This window comes from Panthera tigris, chromosome B2 (assembly GCF_018350195.1).
Source record: "Panthera tigris isolate Pti1 chromosome B2, P.tigris_Pti1_mat1.1, whole genome shotgun sequence".
NCBI lineage: Eukaryota > Metazoa > Chordata > Mammalia > Carnivora > Felidae > Panthera > Panthera tigris.
The window spans coordinates 41,955,363-41,977,612 of record NC_056664.1 but is presented as its reverse complement, the minus strand read 5'-3'; the positions used below and the strand labels follow the sequence as shown (position 1 = coordinate 41,977,612).

General features: G+C 54.0%; 1 protein-coding gene across 4 annotated transcripts; it reads right to left on the bottom strand.

Moving 5' to 3' along the window:
* Positions 1 to 359: 359 nt before the first annotated feature.
* On the bottom strand, positions 360 to 18,206 carry CAPN11 (calpain 11). Of its 4 annotated transcripts, none has more exons than XM_015538911.2 (22): positions 18,142 to 18,206; positions 11,974 to 12,227; positions 11,526 to 11,595; positions 9,578 to 9,696; positions 8,625 to 8,758; positions 8,272 to 8,440; positions 6,940 to 7,023; positions 6,749 to 6,834; positions 6,435 to 6,509; positions 6,118 to 6,278; positions 5,807 to 5,976; positions 4,130 to 4,141; positions 3,582 to 3,793; positions 3,016 to 3,055; positions 2,849 to 2,917; positions 2,709 to 2,766; positions 2,505 to 2,569; positions 2,163 to 2,231; positions 1,624 to 1,702; positions 1,486 to 1,528; positions 883 to 941; positions 360 to 792 (listed from the first exon to the last, which is right to left on the bottom strand). In XM_015538911.2, the coding sequence occupies exons 1-22, from the start codon at positions 18,170 to 18,172 to the stop codon at positions 506 to 508; spliced, it is 2,346 nt and encodes a 781-aa protein (XP_015394397.1). In that variant the 5' UTR covers positions 18,173 to 18,206; the 3' UTR covers positions 360 to 505. The 4 variants fall into 4 exon arrangements, with proteins under 4 accessions (XP_015394397.1, XP_042842385.1, XP_015394399.1 ...); XM_042986451.1 differs by lacking the exon at positions 18,142 to 18,206 and adding an exon at positions 16,529 to 16,595; XM_007085130.3 differs by having other exon boundaries at positions 664 to 792; positions 1,412 to 1,528.
* Positions 18,207 to 22,250: the final 4,044 nt, after the last annotated feature.

Here is a 22,250-nt window from a genome sequence, read left to right as displayed (position 1 = left end):
AGACACCTGCAATGCCACCTTTGGAGACCCCAGGTTGGGGGAGGGGACGAGAGAGGAGGCTGGCGTCCCAAGGGCCCCTAACTTTGCCCAATGCCCTGTCCTCAGATGCTGCTCCTTGGTACTACGTCTGTACGTCTGTACGGGTCCTCGGGGAGGGACCGTTGTGCCTTTAGCGTCTCTGGTACTGCCCATAAATGTCAACAGCGCCCTCTAGTTTTTGTAACAGTCACACATGCCTCCCTGGAAGTAGGGGTGAGATCACTCTAACTGAGAGCTCCTGGAGCCCCTCTTTGGTGCTGGGGAAGTGACTTCCACCCCTGCCAGAATTTTCTTGGCATAGAAGCACGGAGACACAGAAGCCAGTGGCAATGGCTGTTTATTATAACAGTGCCCGCAAGTGAGGGAGAGAGAGGAGGGCCCAAGCTTGGAGAGGTAGGCAGTGGGTACGTGTGAGCAGGAAAGTGTGGAGAGCCTCCACAGCCACTGGGGAAGTGGCACTTAATCTTCAGTAGAATATACTCAGAAAGGGAGAGAGACCGGGGGAAATCCAGCCACCAGAAGCTGGCTGGGGAAAAAGAGAAACACTTCGGGCTGGGGGGGGGTGGGCAATGGACGGCCTGGTGCTGGAGTAAGGGGCCCAGGTGCCACTACCTGGAGCCCGCTCCATTGGCAGGGAATGCAGAGCCGAGAGCAGTAAGGAGTGCCCTGTCCCTGAGCCCGGAGCCCCGTAGTGGTGGTGGTGGGAGCCGGGCTCTTGGGGCTCCCCTATCCCCACATGGTTGTCTGCAGCCACTGTGGGGAGGAGAGAAGCAGATCCAAGGCCGGTAGGGAGGGTGGGGCAGGATGGCTGGGGGAGTAGAGGGCAGGGGGAGCCGTGAGTACCTGGTTCAGATTCAAGCGAATATAGCCAGTGTTCTTGGGGTCCATGGATAGAAAGTATGCTGTTTGGGAGAGGAGGCAAGGGAAGGGGTTTGAGAGCCGAGTCTGCGGTCTGCAAGACCCAATCCCAAAGAAGCAGGAGGTCAGAAAGGGCATCAGAAGCTGTCCCTTGCTGCCTCCAGGCTAACCCTCAGCCCAGGAAGGAATTAATGATAACAACTCCAAGCCTCGCCATGAGCCACACACAGAGCGTCACCACGCGTGAAACTCATATGTTCTGTGGCTCCGTCCTATGAGGGCAATACTGTTACTGCCCACATTTTATAGATGAGAACAGAGGACGGAGGCACAGAGAGATAAAGCGCCTTGCTCAAGGCACACAGCCAACAAGTGGTGGGCCTGGGATTTGAACCCAGATCATCTGTGCCCTAAAGAGGGGGATGGTTTGGGAGCAGGGCTCCTCATGTGGGTGTGTGGGAGGCGGCCAGTGGTCCCCGACCCACGGTGGGGAGTGGGCAGATGACTGACTCACTGAACATGGCCTTGAGCCTCAGGAAGCAGCTGATGAAGCTGTCAAAATCCACGATCATGTTATCGTTTGCATACCTGGCCACCAGCACCTGCATCACCTTGTTATTCAGCTTGATGCCTGGGAGAGAGAGGAGTGCGGCGGGGGAGTCCAGCCCCCTGGCCACCGCGTCCTCCCTCGCTGCCCCAGACCCTCTCCCCTGACCCCCTGCTAACCTGCTTTCTCAATTGCTAAGCGCATCTCATAGGAGTTCAAGCTGCCTGAGTTGTCCTCGTCACACTCTCGGAAGATGTCCTGAAGGGATAGACAGAGGGGGTGTGCATAGCACGGTGGTGGAAATAATGAAATACTTCAGTATAGTTAACCTACAAGGACTACCCAAGACCCCAGCGCTGCCTACCCTGGCCCCCGCCCTGAGCGCCCAATATTCCTGTCATCTAGTGACTGTAGGGGGCCTCTGGCAAGGGGAGGGGGCTAAGACCAGAGTCAGGGGTCTGAAAGACCCACTCCCAACTGGGCCCTCTGCACCAGTCCTTTAAACTGATGATGCCTGGACTATACTGGTTGTTAATCTGACTAGCTAATGCACCAACACTCCAACAGATCCTGTCCTCTGTGTGTGTGTGTGTGTGTGTGTGTGTGTGTGTGTGTCTAGTCAGGGGCTCCAGGTTCTAGCATCGTCCTTACTAATCCCCGTCACTCTTGAGGACCTCCCTTTCTCCCCGCCATAAACTGTTCCTTCAGTGTTTTTTACCGTCCATTTCTTGATTTTTTTCCACAGGATCTGGAACTCCAGAAGCCCCAGCTTGCCAGAGCCATCTTTCTGGGGAGGGGGTGGTAGTCAAGGATGCCAGAAGAGGGAGTGAAGAGGGCATCTTGGGGCCAGGGAAGCAGAGGGGCTTGCTGAGTGGGAGACATGAGACCCGGGGATCTTGTGTGGTCCCTATGGTAACAGCCAGAAAAACTGGCATCTTTTGCTACCTCAGAGCCTAATCCCCGGCAGGAAGGAGGGCATGTCTGGCCAGAGCGATGGTCACCTGGGGGCCAGGCTTGGGGGTAGGGGTGAGGGGTGGGAGAGCACTGGACAAGAAGATACATCCATGAGGTTGACCATACAGCGGCACACATCCAGGCCGAAGCCCTGGGTCCTGAAGTTTCTGACTGTGAGGGAGAGAAGGGGCAGGAAGAGAGAAGGAGTGAGTGGGGCATCGCAGGGGATGCAGGGAGCGGCCCAGGGTGGGTGCAAGCTGCGGGAGAAGGGTTGTGAGTGGCAGGATGGGGGGGGGGGTGGAAGACTCACGTTTGGTGACCACCTTGTTGAGCAGCTTCTGTAGCTCATACATGCCTATCTCCTTGTCCTAAGAAGGGCGACCATAAATCCCAGCTCTGGCACGTTCCCCCCATCCACCTGCTTTGGGTGCCCAGCCCTCGGCCTCGCACCTCTCCTCCTGCCACTATCCCAAACAAATGTATGAAGTCCTGGTCTACGTCATTCTCACAGAACTTCTCCTGGAGGGAAAGGAGTGGGAAAGGGACCCAGTCAAGAAAGTTCCTTCACACTCCTCAGATGCTTCCTCCGGTCCCTCGACCCCACAGCCTCCCCTCACCTCCTGGAGTAGCTCAGCACAGTTGGCTTCATCCAGTTCCCTGCGCAAAAGTGAAGGAAGGTTCGTGGTTATGCGGGATCAGGGAGACAGGGAATTTAGTGGGGTGCTTGTGGGGAGATCGTGTCGTGTATCTGAAGCAGCGTGCAACAGGTTCCATGGGATCTGGGTTCTGATTCTGGCTTGCTACTGAGACTCCCCTTCCGTGTGCCTCAGTTTCCCTGATTTATTTATTTATTTATTTTAACGTTTATTTTATTTTTGAGACAGAGAGAGACAAGAGCATGAACGGGGGAGGGGCAGAGAGAGAGGGAGACACAGAATCGGAAACAGGCTCCGGGCTCTGAGCCATCAGCCCAGAGCCCGACGCGGGGCTCGAACTCACAGACCGTGAGATCGTGACCCGAGCTGAAGTCGGACGCTTAACCGACTGAGCCGCCCAGGCGCCCCCAGTTTCCCTGATTTAAACTAGGGACAGAGTTGGGGAGGACCAGATGACGGCCCCCTGAGCTTGACATCCTACAGCTCTTGGGCAGGTGGTCTTGGAGCAGTGAGGTAGGGCTCCTCACCAGGACTCGCTGTGCTTTTCTGTGAAGACTCGTAGCAGGAAGTCGGCATCTCTGTGTGGCTCAAAGGTGGAGGGAATGATGACATATTCCCCCGGAGGCAGCCGGAGATGACTGCTCACCTCCCGCGAGTTAGTAAAGATCTCTGAGAAGCCATGGTCCTGATACTTTATGAAGAAGTCCTTCTTCAAGCGAGTATCCTGGATGTTCTGAAACTATATGTGCCTTGGAGGTGGGTACAGGGCTGGCATGTGAGTATAGGCAGAGAGAGGGACCCCAAAAGTGAAGCTTACTGGGGCAAGTCTCCGGGGGAGGCATTACCACAAACTGACCAGTCCTGGATACCACCCAGCTGGCAGGTAACCAAAGTATCTCCTGCCCGACTCCCTAATCCTTGATCTCCTGCCCTGACTCCCATCCGGGGCCCCAATGCAGTAGAATCCTAACCCAGTAGCCCTGAGAGCCCTTGGCTGAATTCTACCCCTTGCCCATCCACACGCAGCCAGAGGTGGGGCAGTGCCTGCCCAGAATCAAGCCCATGTCTTCTGTACCTCCTTTGGGACCTAGGAAGAGAAGAGAGAGGAAGGCCAAACTCCCAGGATGGTGAAAGGGCTCAGGCCTGTAGAAGTCAGGCAGTGTGTGTGTGTGTGTGTGCACGCGTGCACATGTGTGTGTGTTGGGGGTGTTACAGCGGGGTGGTGGTGGTGGGGCATGGGTTCTGACAGCCAAAAGTCCTAACGTTAACATTAATAATCCCTCAGTTTTGGACAACAAAGCATAGTTTACACAAAGTTTTGCCAGGGGGAGGTTTTTACCCCTGCAGGTTAAGGATAGGAAACCGAATCCCAAGAGGTGAGGTAACGTGCCCAATTTCACACTGCTAAAAAGTGAAAGAGCTAGGATGAAAGTCGAGGAGAGCGTTTTCCAGAACACGAGCGTTTTCCATGGAACACTCGTATCCTGCAGGTAGTTAACAGGTGATTATTGAAACTGACCATTGGACACAAATATGTTTGTAAAAAGGTGAGTTAAACCAAGATAAGTAGGTTGTAAGGGATCCTGGGTAGCTCAGTCAGTTGAACGTCCGGCTCCTGATTTTGGCTGAGGTCACAATCTCACGGTTCATGAGTTTGAGCCCCACATTGGGCTCTGTGCTGGCAGCACGGGGCTTGCTTGGGATTCTCTATCTCCTGTCTCTCTCTCTCTCTCTGTCCCTCCCCTGCTGTCTCTCTCTCTCTGTCTCAAAAATAAATAAAATAAACAAAAAAGATTAAGTGGGTTGTTGCCCCGTAGGGATGATGAAAACCCATAGCTGATGCCCTGTAGAGCCCCAGGTGGGAGGTAGAGTATATACCTTTCCTGAAGGACCACAGCTAACCTTGGAAATATATATATTTTTTAAATGTCTTGAGTGTTTCTTTATTCTTTAGAGAGAGAGAGAGAGAGTGAACGGGGAAGGGGCAGAGAGAGAAGGAGACACAGAATCTGAAGCAGGCTCCAGGCTCCGAGCCATCAGCACAGAGCCCGATGCAGGGCTCAAACTCATGAACTACAAGATCATGACCTGAGCTCAATTCAGACGCTTAACCGACCAAGCCACCAGGCACCCCTAATCTTGGAAATATCTTCAGGCATGTCTGGTGTCTGTTAACCTGGTGGGCTCCCAGCCTAGGAGGAGGGCAAGGCTTGTGTCTCTCTCTCTTTTTTTTTTAAAGATGAAGTATCTTATAATTTTTAAAATGTTTTTATTTATTTTTGAGACAGAGAGAGACAGAGCATAAGCAGGAGAGGGACACACAGAATCCAAAGGAGGCTCCAGGCTCTGAGCTGTCAGCACAGAGCCCAATGCGGGGCTCGAACTCGTGAACTGTGAGATCATGACCTGAGCCGAAGTCGGACGCCCAACCGACTGAGCCACCCAGGCGCCCCTTGGGATACCTCTTGGCTGCTGGAGTCAACGCTCTGGGTGGTGTGTCTGGGTGGGTGTGTGTGTGGGGGGGGACACCTGGGGACAATGTGAAGTCTCAGAACATCTGGAAATCAGGACATAATCTGCTTCTGAGCCTTGGGGGTGTGAGCTCGGGTAAGTAACCTCACCTCCCTGGCGCTCTGTCTCCTTCCTCTTCTTGGAAGGCGTTACTATTCATTAAGGCCTCTGGCAGGGTCTTGAAGGGGGTGAGGCCAGGAGAGGGAGCAAGAGTGGCTGGGGGAGGTGTTGGGGCACCCACCGAGTAGATGACAAATCCAATGGTCTGCAGCTGGGCTCCGTGGGGCCGTGCCCGTCGCCAGTTCTTCTGCATCAGGGCCACCAGGCAGGTGCAGACAACTTCGTCGTCCTCTGGGTCATCGTCCCCCTCCGGGAGAGAGATCCTGAACTGGGGGTTGGTCCAGAATGTGTCTGTGGAAGAAGCAGGTCAGCATGGCTCTGCCCTTCCCAGGATGGACCGGCTTCCCGGCCACACGCCTGCCTCCTCGGCGGGGCCTCGTGGGATCTGCCGGTCCCCTGACCCCTTCGCGGACCCCGAATCCCCTCACCCACCGGGGTGGTTCCTGCAGCCCCCCGCAGTGCTGCCCCGCCGCCAGCTGCCCTCGCAGAAGGTGGTGTGCCAACAGCCCCCGTTGTCCCAGGAGAGCGTGTCAGGTGTCAGGTTGCAGATCTCCAGGAGCGTGAAGTTGTCCAGGAAGTCTTGGTAGGACATCCTGTGGTGGAGGGCGCAACGGCTAGAGCCTGTGGCACCGTCACACCCGGAGGCTCCCCCTCAGAGCCTCCCCATCAAAGGCAAGGGTGGGAGGGCGGCAGAGGAGAAGAAGGGACGGGCATGGGGGCAGAAGGAAGCCCACCCAAGCTGCACTGACCAGAACTCCCCATCCTCCCTCTTCTGAAGCAGCTGTTTCTGGGTTTCTGGGGCCACTTTGTCCCACTCGCTGGCACTGGATCAGAGACAGGAGGTGGAAGGAGAAAGGCAGGGCTCAGAAGGTATTTTGTTCCTCCCCAAGGGATTCCCTCCCCACTGAACTCCTGCCGCTGGGGGTCCTGAGTTAGAGGGAAAGACACTAGGGGGGAGAGGCTGGTCCTGGGACGCCAGAGGGTCCATCTGTGACACTGCCTGGCTCGTGAGCCGGCCGTGCGCTCTGCCCCTCACCTGACAGTGCTGCTCAGGGGCACCTACTTGTCACTCCAGGCTCCATTCCACTCGATCCGGCCCCAGGGATTCCGGACCCGAATCAGGGTTTCCGTCCTGCCTCTGTAGAAGACCTGGCAGAAAGGGTGTGGTGGCAGGGGTGTGGCTAAAGGTCCGGGGCAGGAGGGACTGTCCTCCTTGTTCTGTGTCTCCAGGTAGGGTGCCCTTGGCAGACTCACATCATGGAGGCCGGTCACGGAGTAGGCGTGCCCTTTCACTAGCATCCTCTGGGTCATGGCCTCCAACTCACTGTCGCTGGTGACCTACAGAAAAGAGAGGAAAGAAAGGAATTCAGGATCCGGTCAGATGCACCAGGGCACCCGAAGAGATGTGAGCACTCTTGGGGTCCAGGGTTTTTTTTTTTTAAGTTTATTTATTTTGAGAGAGAGAGACAGAGAGAGAGAGAGGCAGGCAGAGGGAAGGAGAGAGAGAATCCCAAGCAGACTCCGTGCTGTCAGTGCAAAGCCGGACTCAAAACTCCATCCCATGAACCGTGAGATCACGACCTGAGCCAAAATCCAGAGACAGACGCTTAACCGACTGAGCCACCTAGGTGCCCCCTGGAGGGCGCAGCCGGTTAAGCGTCCAACTTCGGCTCAGGTCACGATCTCGCGGTTCCTGAGTGCGAGCCCCGCATCGGGCTCTGTGCTGACAGCTCAGAGCCTGGAGCCTGCTTCCGATTCTGTGTCTCCCTCTCTCTGCCCCTCCCTTGCTTGCACTCTGTTTCTGTCTCTTTCTGTCTCTCAAATATAAATAAACATTTAAAAAATCTGTCATTTCAAGCCTGTCATGTGAATGGATTCGCACAGTATGGAACTCTCTTGGTTTTCCTCACGCAGCATAATTCCCTTGGGATTCAGCCAAGTAGTTGCATGTATTGGTAGTTCATTTCCTCTTATTGCCGAGTTATATCCCATGGCCTATGTGCACCGCAGTTTAACTATTCACTCCGTGAAGGACGTGAAGGACGTCTAGACTGTTCCCACTTTCTGGCTACTATGAACAAAGCCTCTATGAACATTTGTGTGCCGGCTTTCATGTGCTTGTAAGTCTTCGTTTCTCGGGGTTACATGCCCAGAGTGCAAAGGCAGGGTCGTACGGTTCCACCCTGGGCTCATTTATTTCTTTGAATAAATATTTGCTGGGTGTCTCTTGCATATGCCAGGCAGCGTCCTAAGTCCCAGGATCCAGCAGTGAATGAGACAGGTCACTGCCCCCATGGAATACGAAACTGTCGGGAGAAGATAGGCTGGGAACAACTATATTGATAAGTAAGACCATTTCAGATCACAATACATGCTGGGGAGAGAATAAAAACAAAGTAGAAAGCAAAGGGAGGTAGAAGCAGCTGATTTAGAGTGGGAGGTAGGGAAGAGAGGCCTGAGGAAGGGCATTTGAACTGAAATGTGAATGAGAAGGGGCTAGTCGCGCAGCTACCTGGGGGAAAGAACCATCTGGGTGAAGGCAACCGCAGGTACAAAGGCCCTGAGGCAGGACCCAGTATGGCTTACTTCGATGCAGCAGCCCATGAGGGAGGATCGCTCTATGGCCTTCCTAAGAATCCTCAGCAGGTTCCGAGGGGGCTTCTGGAGTTGGAGGCTATAGGTCACGCCCCCTGTGAAGTCTTCAAAGCCCTCTACTGTGTTGCCCCCCGACAGTGCTTCATAGGACCCATTCAGCCTGCGGGCACAGAGAGGGCACTTTTATGCTCTGGGTTAGAGATGCCAGCTTGGACACGAGAGGGTGTGGTGAGGGCAGGAAGGGATGCCCTGACCTCCATCTGCTTTTTCCCCCGAGTCAGCTGCCCCCATAGCTGCCAGTTGTCGGGCAGGCTTGGAGGCAAGCCCAGGCTTGGGGCACTCACTTGGCATATGCCTTCTCGAGCAGGGCACTCCAGAACTCAGCGCGCTCAGCTGAGTGCACGAACACCAGCTTGCCATTCTTTGTGGGCAGCCGGTCATCCACCACCACGTCCATCCATTGTCCAAACTGCCAAATCTGTGGGCAGCAAGGTGGACCTCAGTGGGGCTTAAGACACGTGTGTGCCCCCGGCCATCCTACAAGCACATGTGTGCCTACTGGCACACACCCTCACACCCACCCCACCCCCGCTGCCGTATATGAGAACTGTGTTACACGAGCACCTCCTGGTGGCCAGGATCAGTGACACGCCAGTGTCAGAGAGCCCACTCCCCAGAAGGGCTGAAAAGTGAGTGAAAAGCTATGAAAAGCCTGAAGGTCACCCCAGCCTCATCTCCAGTTTCTGCCTTGGGCCCCAGAGGGACCCCACCCACATTTTGACCTTGGCTGGGCTTTAGGATTTTAAATTTGGAATTAAAAAAATTCTTGTGATTCTCAGAAATATTTTGCAACACGGGCAATTTGTCCACACGTCGCTAAGTTTAAAGAGCAGATTACCAAAACTATGTGACAGTGACTCCCAATGTCATACACACACACACACATTCACACACATGTGTGTTTCTACCAACAGGAAGAGACAGAGAGGGAGAGGGAGAGAAGCAGGAGAAGGAGGGCCACCAACAACAGATCATTATTATTATTTTCTTTGAGGGCTTTAAAAAATTAGCTTACGTGATTTCTTTTGTGACCAGATATTTCTCTGATAATTAGACAAAAATCCACTCTAATAAATGTCATTTTTCAAAAAGAAAAAATGTAACTTCAAAGCAAATATAATTAATTCTTCTTCTTCCTCCCTACCCACTTTGTCTCTGTCTCTGCCACACACACACACACACACACACACACACACACACACCACAAAACAACTCTGGCTTTCAAATCATCCTTCACCTGAAAATGGAAAATGCCTGCATAGTTTTTCTTGAAGCTCTGCCCCTTGGGTACCACACGGTACAGCAGTTTGGGGCAGGTGGTGAGGGAGCCAATGGCAGCCAGCAGCCAGCAGTCCCCTGGAAAGACAGGAAGGGGGTTGCCTCTCCTCTACTCCCAGGAACTGACTCCGTGGCCCCCTCCCTTAGCCCTGTCACTAACAAGTGTTCAGGAAGGAATCTAGTAGGGAGAAACAGGGCTGAAAGAACAGGCTCTGGGGGGAGGTGAGCCTCTTTACCTTCTGTATTACAGAAGAGATTCACAAATTAGAGCTGGATGCTTTTGTTTTCAGATTTGGGGAGGAGGTGTTTGGCTTTCGTCTTGCTTCTCACTCTGGGATCTACTTTCTTTGGGAGAGAGCCAGTTTTCTCCCCCCTCCCCCCCCCCCCTGAACAAATCCAGTCACCTTCCCCCATGCCCTGCCTCCTTCTACTTCTACGCCATGATTACATTAGTGTAGCAATCAAGACATCTCTCCCTGGTATCAGTCACATAACACCAGACACCCAAGGGGCTTAGGCTGTAGCCCAGCTAGGTCCCCAGGGCTAGGCATTGATGGGGCACAGGGGCAGTAACCCTGGTTTGAGGTCACCCATCGAGTACTCTCTCGGTATCTCAGATGTCCTGGGGTGGCCGTGGGGCAGGGTGGTAGCCTGAGTGAGTGTCCTGGGCCAGGCTGAGGCTGAGGGTCTCTCGGAAAGCTACTGCGATTACCAATGGCTTCCTAGTTGCCTGAGGTACCCTTAGTGGGAGGCAGAGGATGGGAAAAGGAGGGTTAAGGACACTCCAATCTTCCATTGCCAAAAGGACACCTAAATAGAGAGAAGCCAGGTCACTTCCTGTGGCCCAGTAAGCCACGGTGACAGACACGGGGCCTGAGGTCTCCTTGGTTTCTGCCCTGCCTACAACTGGCCCTTTTCTCTGCCACAAATATGACAGAACTCAGCCCCAGAGGAAGCCCATGCTGGTCTTATCCCTGAAAATGCGATGAGGGGTTTGGAGGAATCCTTCCCTAAGGAGGAAGATATCCCTTGGGGTTGTCATGGGAGCCCATGGGAGAGGGGGCTGAAGAGCCTAGTGCTCCTTTACTTAATATGTCAGACTAAGGAAGTTCTGGAACCGGCACTGGCTTAAAAATATGTCCACAAGCTCTTTGACAATCCTCTCAGGAGGTGGAGTCTAATTCCCTTCCCTTGAGTGTGGGCCAGATTTTGTGCTTGCTTCTAACAAATGGAATGTGGTGGAGGCGACCGCGTGTGTTCTCCTGAGACTAGGTGGTAAAAGGCATGATGGCTTCCTCTTTGTCCTCTCCCTCATATCATTCCGTCTGGGGAAATCCGTTACCGTGTTGTGTGGACACTCAAGCGGCCCTATGGAGAAGCCTACATGGAAGGGAACTGAGGCCTCCTGGCCCGTGAGTGCGCCATCTTGGAAGTGGATCCTTCAGCTCGCGTGGAACCTTCAGGTGAGCACAGCTCTGCCTGACATCTTGACTGCAGCCTCATGAGAGACTCTGAGCCAGACCCACCCACCTATGCTTCTTCCAAATCACTAACCCACAAACACGGAGATGATAGGTATTTGTCGTTGCCCGGGGCAGTTTATTGTGTAGCAATGGGTCACTAGTATACCACCCAGCTTATTCCCAGACCCAGCTAGCAGCGGGAGGGGCTGGGATCAGACCGGGGCGGGGGGGGGGGGGGGGGGGGGGGAGGTAACAGGAAGAACATACTTGACAGTCTCATTATCCTCTTCACAGAAACAGAGGGGCAGGGAAGCAGGAGAGGTTGTCTGAATCTAGGAGTCCCAGCTTCCCATCCTCAAAAGACACTCTGGCACTCCCCCTACCTCAGCCTTCTTCCCCGATTCACCCCCTCCCCCCCGACCGGCTTTTTTGCTCCTCACTCACCAAGTACACCCTGGCAGATGTCTGTTGGACTGATCCCATTCATAATGAAATGAGGATTGCTTGTGATTTCCTGCAGTAAAGGAATAAAGGTCTTAGAGGGTGCAGGACATGCCCCGCCCCCCTCCCCGGAACCTCCATCTCGCCATTCCCGGGGCATGATGCCCACCTCCAAGTTCTAGGGGAAAACAGGGTGCAGGAGGGCACAAGACCAGTTTGACGTAGTTGTCGGATGTGATAGCAAAGGTCAGTGAGTGACTTTCCCAGGGGTTATCTGAGAGGTTTTGCTTAAGCATGTCCAGAACTGTCTCCAGCCCTGATGGAGGTGGAGACTAGTTCCAGGGCCAGGATTAGGGAGGTTGGGAGATTGGAAATGTCAAAGTGACTGGGACATTGTTACAAACAGCCCTCCACCCCGAAGATGAGTCATGCCTTCCCTCCCAGTACCCACACTGGGCCTCTGCCAGGAGATGTTCTGCACGCTTTTGGAGTTGGGACCCAGCTCCTTGAAGCCCAGGGACCTGGGTTCGGCAGGGAAAAAGGAGTCTTCGAACAGCTCCCCCTTCCTCAGACAGGTTGCTTGCAGGTCCTCAAAGCTCTGGTTATGGAAGTTCTGGGCGTTGTGGTGTTGGCCCATGCCCTTGGCTTTGAGTCGGCAGTGGGTGATGTGAGCCGCCATTCCCTGATTGGTGAAAACCGCCTCCGCTTAATAATGAAAAGACAAACAACCCAATTAAAAAATGGACAAGGGATCTGGACAGATTTCTTTTTGAAGATATGACCAACACTCATGTGAAAAATTGCTCAACACCACTGGTCGTCAATGACAAATGCAAATCAAGGCCACAGTGATACACCCCTTCGCACCAGCTAGGATGGCTATAATAAAGAAGACTGATAATAACAAGTGTCGGCAAAGATGTGGAGAAGTTGGAACCTTCGTACTTTGCTGGTGGAAATATGAAAGGGTGCTGCCACTTTGGAAAATGGCCTGGCTCTCCCTCTAACAGTTAAACATAGAGTTATTACCATATGGCCCAGCAGTTCCACCTCTAGGCATTTACCTGAGAGAAAGGAAGATATATGTCCGTACAAAAACTTGGACACAAATGTTCATTGCATTATTCCCAATAGCCAAAAAGTGGGAGGAGACCCCAAATGTCCAGCAGCTGATCAATGGGCACAAAAAACGAGAAACAGACATCCAACGGAATATCATTCGTACAAGGATATCATTCAAAAAGAAATGAAGTACTCATCCATGCTGTCATGGATGTAGGTGAAAAAAGGCAGTCAGATTTATATAAAATGCCCCAAATAGGCCAATCTACATAGAGATAGAGAGTAGTAGAAGGATGTGGTCTGAGTCAAACAAATCCCCGTTCGTGCCAGGGCATGGGAGGAATGCATAGTGAGGAAAAGAAAGGGCAGCTACAGGGAAGGGCAGGAGGGTTCTGGGGTGTCTAGAGGTAAGACCCAGACTGAGCACACAGGGGGCTGAGTTCCACAGAGGCAAGAGCAGGGGGTCTTAGCTATTCGTCCTCCCTTGTTGACAGACAAGGAGAAGAATTACAATTGCAGAGCTAACAGTGCCGAGTGCCTGCTCTGTGCCAGGCACACCAGCCCTGAGAAAGATCCATGCAATACCCTTAATTACTGGAAGAGGAAGCAGGGACCTGGAGGTCAAGGAATTTGCCCAAGGTCACAGGGTGAGGGCTGGGCATGGGTCTAAGTCTGACTGCAGATCCCAAACGAGGCCCGTGACCTTTTCCTTTTTTTTTTTTAAATAAAAAATCTTTTTTTAACGTTTATATATTTTTGAGAGAGAGAGACAGAGCCCAAGTAGGAGAGGGGAAGAGAGAGACAGAGGCACAGAATCCAAAGCAGGCTCCAAGCTCTGAGCTGAGCTTGAATCCATGAGCTGTGAGATCACGACCTGAACCAAAGTCAGATGCTTAACCGACTAAGCCACCCAGGCGCCCTGACCCATGACCGTGACCTTTTCCTGATGCTACCTCCTAGAGGGAGGCCCCTCTCCTCAGCGGGGAGTCCCGTGGAACTAGCACCATCTTCCCATCTTCACCAACTAAGGGGATCACGGGCCACTTGTGGCTAAATTTATCTGAGGCCTCTTTACTCTTCACGCTACCCCAACCAAGCCAACCCATTCCCCTGTCCCACATCAGCGTCTCCTTGGGACTTCTCTAGGTCCGGTAACGCTCCTGTTGTCTCCCCCTGGAGCCTGACAAACCCAAGCCAGGCTGCCACCTAGAGGCCCAGAGCCTTCCTGCACAGGCAGCCCCTGTTCCTCAGCTGTACCAGATGGTTCTTGCCTCTGTGCCTCCGCCCCGGGGTCATTCCTGATCCCACGCACACACCTGGTGCACTGGGGACAGTCCTGCTCAGTCTTCCAGTCCCTGCTCAATGCCATCTCCTTGGGGAAGCCCTCCCCTAATGTGCCCAGAGTGTGGGGCCGCCGTCACGTCTAACACTTTCCTTTGTTGTGACACCCATCACTGCCTGCCTGCTGAGTTGACTTGTCTATGAGCTCTCAAGGGTGGACATGGGGGCTCCTCTGTCCACTATTAGGTTCCATCTGTCTCTTTGGGCGCCTGCATGGCTCAGGCAGGTAAGCATCCGACTCTTGACATCGTCTCAGGTGATGATCTCGCGGTTCATGGGTTCAAGCCCCATGCTGGGCTCTATGCTGGAGCCTACTTGGGATTCTTTCTCTCCCTCTCTCTCTCTGCCCCCCCCCCCGCCCCGTGCACTCACTCTCTCTCCTCTCTCAAACTAAGTGAATAAACTTAAAAAATAAAGTACAATGAACTCCATCTGTCTCATAGAGCACCTGGCCCCAGCAGGGGCTCAGAAATGCTTTCAGTGGATGAATGAATGAATGAATGAATGCCTTGCATTGCACTATAGTGATTTTTCATCTATGTTTGCAAATCTCTGTTTTCTCTCTCCTGCCCTGACCCCCAGCTCCCTGTCCCTCTTTGGTCCCTGACATACTATACACTTTATTTATTATTTGTCTCCCTCACTAGAATGAAAGCTTAGGAGAGCAGGGGTTTTTGTCGTTTGTTTGCTGCTGCATTGGGCACATAGTAGGTGCTCGATAGATGTTTTGAATGATGTTCCCCAGTGCTTCTAGAGAAGGGAGGAGCATCTTAGTTTCTCCCTGTGAAGGGATAGATGGTCATGTGGCTCATCCCTGGGACCCTCCACTCCATTAGGGAGAATCCTCCCAAAGAGCTGACCCTAGAGCAGATGCCTGGTAAATGGAGGGACCTGCAGACTCCCACCCACCACTGCCACGGGCCATGCCTGGGCTGGGGACAAAAAAGAGCTCACCCCAGCCTAGGGAAGACAGAGCGTTGGTGCAGGCGATGAGCGAAGTCCCTGACCACAGCCTAAAGGCTTCTCTGGGGTCCCCTTTTGGGGTCCCTGGGGCCTGGAGTTTCCTGGCCCCCACTGAGAAAAGTCCATTGGCTGTAAGGATTAGAATGAGTTTGCTGAATAGAGACTTGGGACCCTGTCTTTTGCTTCTTCCACAGAGCCTATGGTTTGTGACGAGAAGATACTAGGAATCTCCCCCAGGTGTAAAAGTAACTAGCACCAGGGCGCCTGGGTGGCTCAGTTGACTGAGCGTCCGACTCTTGATATCGGCTTGGGTCTTGATCTCGGGGTCGTGAGTTCAAGCCCCGCACTGGACCCCAGAGCCTACTTAAAAAAAAAAAAAGTAACTAGCACTTACAGAGCAGTTATAAAAATAATAGTTAACAGTGTTTGAGGACTCAGTGCGTACCTGGCATGGTTCTAAATGCTTTACCTGCATTACTTCAGGGAATCCTCACAACGCTGTTGGCTGGGTTTATTATTATTATGTCTCCCTGCTACAGGGGGGAGAACCAAGGCCCAGAGAGGTTGAACTCCCTCAAGGCTGGATACCTGGTGGGCAGCAGAGTCAGTGAGGGTCACACCTAGGCAGGCTGGTCCATGCTCCTACCCATCACTCGCGGCTTAGGCTTCCTCCACTTTCCTACAGCCTCTAGGCAGTCTTTGTGAAGTCACCTCCCTTTAGGCAGCTGATTCCTCTTTTGCAGCCCTGGGCTGCCCCATACCAGAGTGGATAGCTGTGTGACCTCGGGCACGCTGCTTTATGTCTCTGAGCCTTGGTTTTCTCATCTCTCTAAAGAGGCCGTCGTATCCTACCTTGCAGGGTGTTTCAGGATTAAATGGTGCAACAGACATGAAAAAGGCTGGCGTTCACGAGGCGCTCAGAAATTGTTGGTTGCCTTCTCGCTGACCCGGCTGGGTAGCTAGTATTTATGGAGTTCCTCCTGGGATCATATAGCACCCCTCCTCCCTCCCAGGACTCAGTGATCATAAGGATGCAGGAACACTTGTACTCTATATGTTGGGATCTTCTGTGAGCCTGTCTGTCTCTGCTGCTCCGTTTGCGGTCCTTGAAGCAAACTGTAGCTCGTCTCAGCCACATTTTCAGAGCATGTATTCTGTGCCGGGCACCGAGGAGTCAGAAGCGAACCCACCCCTGCATGGAGCTCTGAGAGGACCTTCCTCCGACTATCCTCCTTCAGTTTCAGCTTCATGGGCCACGGAGGCAGGGAGAAGGTGCCAGGGAGAGAGGCCACCAGGTCGGGTGGGATAATTGGGAGGTTTTTGGGGAGAGTGACTGCCCCCTTTTCCCTCCTCTAAGCTCACTCCACTCCCCTAAGGTAGGGTGAATAAAGGGGTGTGTTGGGGACGCAGGGGAAGAAGTGGCTAATTTCTTTGCTCAAAGAGCAGGGGAAAGACTTAGAGGGAGGCCTGTGGTGGGGGGACAAATCTTGGGGGGTGAAGAAGGGGTCCAGATGAAGAGGGTCCAAAGAGGTAGGCGGCAGAACATCCCTGAGGGGGACCCTCAAGGGGACACGCCCTTTCCCTGGGGGAGGCCCTGGTCCGCAGAGGTACAGGAATGGTACGAGCCCATCAGCGCCTACCTGGGGAATACAGCATGCTGGTGGCTAGCGTGATGCTTGACAGTTGAAGGTTCTAGGTGGGGAGGGGGAGGGGGAGGGGAACCCCACCCCCACCCAGAACTCTCCAATTACAGTGGAAGTCCCAGGGCAGTGGCATCCCTGAGGACTGGTTTTGTCTCATCACCTGGCCCTTACCCCGAGTCGTCAGCAGGGCAGGAACGACTAGGCCCATCTGACCTACATCTAACTTAGAGCCTGCCTGGAGGCCTTAGGGCAGTGGTCCTCAACCTGTGAGATAGTGCCCCAGGGACCACTTAGCAATGTCTAGAGACATTTTGGGCTGTCATAACTGGGGACCAGGTGGGTGCTACTGGCATCCAGAGGGGAGAGGCCGGCGATGCTGCTAAGGGTGAGAGACCGGGGGTGAGTGAATGGCCCGAGGTCATTCAGACAGTGAGGTGAACCGCTCTGTGCCCTTCCACTACGAGGTTGCCTTAGGTCAACTCTGACTGATGGCAGTGAATGTACTGGGCTCCCCCTGCGGGTCTAGAAGGACCACAGGAGGTGCTGGTGTCCAAGAACACTGGAGAACCCCAGGGGGCAGGCCAAGGCTGTGATCATGCCCTCCGATCATCACCCAGCCTGAGAAGTCACTTCCCACCATTCTGTCGCCAGCTTCACTTCCTGTGTACCAAGTCTCCCGGGTCTGAGCATGTTACTCAGTTGGCTGGCGGGGAGACTTACACAGACGCACACTCCACCACAGTCGTCACCAAAAATGTCTCCAGAGCGGGTGACAGACTCGAGCCCTGGCGGGTGGGCTAGGGGCGTGGGCAAGCTGAGACACAGACAGACAGATAAGCCTGGCGGTGGGAAAGACAGGCAAATGGCCAGAGCAATGCAGTAAAACAAGGCATGAAGGGATAGGAAGCTCTCTGGCCCAGGGGTGTCTAGACTTCTCAGGGCACTTTGGAAGAGTGAGGACTGGCTTTGGTCTTCTCCTCGGGCTAGCCCTACGCCTCCAGGGGTCAGGCAGACGGTGAGGGCCGGGGAAGCCAGGATCTAGGGTGCCCTGTATAGCAGAAGCCAGCTGCCCTCCTAGGCTGGGTGAGGTGCAGTGCTGAGCCCTTCTGCCGGCTGGGATTGGCTGCCTTCCACCCTGCAGAACAGCCTAGCTCTGCCCAGCACCCCTCTCCCCAGGGCTGTCTCCCTCAGGCCCTGAGGTCAGGTCCCCAGGCCTGCCTACGGAGTCCTGCTCCTGTAGCCTTCTCACGGTCTGGTCTTTCTGGATCAAGAGGCCAGGTTTTCTGGGATGGGGAGGGGTTCTCTCTGTTCCCTGAGGTTTATTTTTCTAATGGCCTCTGGGGCTTCCCTCATACAAGCCTTTCTCACAGATAGCTGTGACAGTGGGGTGTGAGGTCCCTCTCGGCTCCTCGACTCCAACCTTTCAGTGGAGACAGGAAGAAGGGGTCCTGTGGGTCTGGCCATCAGTGGACCGTCTGGGGAAGAGGCTCATCTGCTCCTAGGGAGCCTCCAGTCCGATGGGAGAGTCACCCTCGAGGGGACATGGCCTCTTCCCTGGTAGGGGGCGGGGAGGCCCTGGTCTGTAGAGGTACAAGCCCATCAGTGCCTACCTGGGGAGTACGGCATGTTGGTGGCTATCATGGTGCTTGACAGTTGAAGGCTCTGGGTGGGGAGGGGGATGGGAACCCCCACCCCCACCTAGAACTCTCCAATTGCAGTGGGGGCCGCGGGGCAGTGGCACGTTTTAATAGCTGCCTTCCTCTTCTGTCCTCCTTCCCACTGTCCCTCATAGCTGGCATGGTCAGTAACCTAGCCGCTTTCTTTTTTTTTTTTTTTTTTTTTTTTTTTTTTTAATTTTTTTTTTTCAACGTTTTTTAATTTATTTTTGGGACAGAGAGAGACATAGCATGAACGGGGGAGGGGCAGAGAGAGAGGGAGACACAGAATCGGAAACAGGCTCCAGGCTCCGAGCCATCAGCCCAGAGCCTGACGCGGGGCTCGAACTCACGGACCGTGAGATCGTGACCTGGCTGAAGTCGGACGCTCAACCGACTGCGCCACCCAGGCGCCCCAACCTAGCCGCTTTCGATCTGCCTGGGCCCTACCTGCCGCCCATAGGGTCATCTTCCTGTGGAGACAGGAGTCCCAGCACCCCTACCCCGGGGGCACCTCCACCATGCTGGCTGTCCTCACCGTACTGTCCAATCAGGACAAGTCTGAGTCCCTCTCCTCCAGCCCAAGCCTTCCAGGAAGGGGGTGGCCCTGACACCCCAACTTGACCTTTGTATCCTGAAAACCTCTTCATTTCTGAAAGGCAACTTCCCACTGACATGGCATTCTCCCTGTGTGTCTTTGGGTCTTCACAAGGCATTCTGTGTCTCCTTCTCATACAGACACCGGTTGCAATGGATTAGGGACCTACCCTATTCTAGCGTGACTTCATCTTAACTGTTTACTTCTGCAATGACCATATTTCCAAATAAGATCACATGCTGAGGTACTGACTGGGGGGATTAGGATTTGAATACATCTTTGGGGGGACGCAATTCAACCCATAACACTCTCCCTGGCATGGTTAGGCCACTGGCCTGGCTGTCATGTCTATCCAGGGGAAAGAGTGAACTCTTTGACATGAGAAACCTTCCCTATAGTATAGTCTTTCCAAGAGCGTATGACCGTTGAGGACAGGGACTGTCCAGTCGTCCCTGTGTCCCCCCGCCCTGCCTGGTGGAGTGCTGACTACAGAGCAGGTGCTCAGGCTGCTGAATGGAATCATAGAGTCCTGTTCCAAGCTGACCTCGGACAAGTCTTCCCCACCCCCCTTTCTGGATCTCTCAACTTCCTCATCTATAAGAACATTAATTACAGTTAATTAAGTTCTTATTATGTGCCAAATGCTGGGCTAAGAACTTGCTGCTTGTTTAATCCTTAAAACAGCTCAAGGACGTTATCATTATCCTCACATTACAGATGAGGAAAGTGAGGGCCAGAGGTGACATAATAAGAAATACACACTTGGTCTCTGCCCCTGGTTCCTGGGACAGGACTCCTGAATCCCCTGGAGTTTTGTGAGTGACAACAGCGTCTTTTGTTCTAATGAGGTCACTCCTGGAGATCTCCTGGATAGCCTCAGGATGGGGGCTGATGGCCAGAAAAACCAAGCCGTGATTAGAAACCTGGAACTTTCAGCCCTACTCCTCATTCTCCAGGGAGGGGAGAGGGGCTGGAGATTGACTTAATCATCAATCAGGCCCAATCTGGAGGAAGCCTCCAGAAACATTCCTAAATATGGGGTTTAGAGAGCTTCTGGGTTGGTGAACACATTTACGTGCTGGGAGGGCGGGGCACCCCAACTCCACAGGGACAGAAGCTCTTATGCTTGGGACCTTTCTGATCTCACCTTAGGTACCTCCTCGACCAGCCACTCACTGGTGTCCTATAATATATCCTTTTACAAGAAACTGATAAATGTGTTTCCCTGAGTTCTGCTGAGCTGTCGTAGTAAATGATAAGATTTTTTAAAAAGCTTCTTTATTTGGGGGGGCGGGGCAGGGAGAGAGAATCCCAAGCAGGCTCCGCCCTGTCAGCCTGGAGCCCTGTGTGGGGCTTGAACTCACATACGGTGAGATCATGACCTGAAGTCGGACACTTAGCCAACTGAGCCACCCAGGCGCCCCTGTCATAGCAAATGATAAAACCTGAGGAAGGGCTATAAATCCTGATATATAGGCAGTCGGGCGGAAGCGCAGGTGACCACCTGGGCGTCTGATGCTAGCTCCAGGTAGACGGTGTCAGAACCGAACAGAATTGTGGGACACCCAGCTGGTGCCTGGATAGTTGGAGAGTTGGTTGATGTGGGAAAAGCCCCCTTCCCTCTTTTGGTGTCAGAGCATTTCGTGTGTGAGGACATCAGGAGCTTTCCTGTTCAAGAGGCACGATACAACTCGCCCAGTGTCACTCAGCTGGTAAGTGGCTGAGCAGGGACTTGAACCTAAATCCTCAGCTCTTGCCCATTATCTTCTGCCGGCCCCAGCTGGAAAGGGAGGGAGGAGAGGCGGACTCTGGGGCTCCCTGTGGCCTCCTTCCGTGACTCCACCGTCGCACCTCGAGGATCCTTTGCGGCACCCAGGGCGAAGCCGGACCCTCAGCCCCGGTTCAGGAAATGTTTGTGAAATGAGCATGTTGTGATTTCCCTCTCTGACCTGGGTTCTGCCTGTGAGGGGGCACCAGAGGCAGGGGCTGGGTGGTTGCGGGCATCTTCCTGTATTACAGTCTCCCACCTCGGGGCCGTGCTCGCCCCAGGACCTGTGTTCAGTTTGCTGTTTCGGCATCACCTGGAGTTTCACAACTGGCAACACTTGAACCTGGCTTTGGGCTTCGTGAGGTGGGGTTAGGGGAGAAGACCCTGTAAGGTGGGGTTAGGGGAGACCCCGCCTCGAGGGAAGCCAGGGAGGTGAGGAATTTGGGGGTCTAGGCTGCGGTCTGTCTCAGGCCACACTGCGCAGCTAACGGGGTTTTCCAGGCCAAGTGGTGCTGTGCCTGCCCACCTGTACAGAGAACACGCTTCGGGGGAGCTGAGGGGCTTTCGTGAACCAAGGTGCTTGGTTCAAAACCTCTCTTGGCTACTTAAAGCACCCCCCTAGGGCCCCCTCTCAATCAACACCAGTGGTCCTTCCCCCGTGACCCAAAACACACCTGGTTTCTTCCTTCCTCTGTTTTGTTCCAAAGAACAGATCAGAACCTGTGGGACCTTCACAGGACCCCAGGTGTCCAGCCCCAGAATGCTTCCCTGCTTGCCTACAGCCTCTGCCAGTGAGTCCTTACCTGGACCCCGACCCCTCCCCTTCTGTTCGCTGCCCCTTAACCCAGTTCCCCAGTCTTCCTTCGCCTTCTGGACTTTTCTGTCTGACCTGATGAAGGGTCGCCCCACTGCCCACCACCATTCCCAGCCTCCCAACACATGCTGGGAGTGTTTCTGGTTTAATCCAATGACCCTGGGGAAGGCATCTGGTACCACGCTGGCCATTTTGGCCTTAATAGTTGTGGGTTCTTGTCATTCCTCCTCTTTGGGTGTCAACCTTCTTGGCTGAACAGTAAAAAGTTTGAATAGGCAAGATAGTCCTGATCTGGGGCTCTCATATCATCCTAAGATTTTTTTCACCCTTGTCCTAGCACCCCTGCACCCAAAGTCATGTTAACAGGAGCAAGGGACATGAGCACCGTGTGCCCCAGGCCCCTCATCTCTGAATTTGGGATAGGGCTTCTCTGAGGACTCAACTCAGACAAGGTGGTCAGAAGGGTGCTGGACCTAGTGAGTGCTCAGATCTGTCTCTGGCCTGCCCGCCGGGCCGTGGGCTTCTACAATCAGCCTTGCTGCTATGTTGCCAGCACCCAGCTCAGGGTCTGGAGCACAGGAGTACTCGAGGGGGTTTCATGGAGGGATCAGGGGCTGCTGTCTGAGGCCTCAGAGGCCTGCTGCGCGTGCTCCCTGCTTGAAATTCACAGCCAGTTTCAGCCCACCTACCGGCCAGCACTCTGCTCCCCAACCCTGGGACTCTGGGGACCCTACCTGGAGGTCCACATTTCACAAGACTGTGCAACTGTCGTACACGTGAGGGCTGAGGCCTGGGCCGAGCTGCCCACGGCGGTCCCCCCAGGGAACACTGGCCTTCCAAGCAGGGAACATCTGTCTGTAGCCTGGGAGTGGGTGGGCCCCACA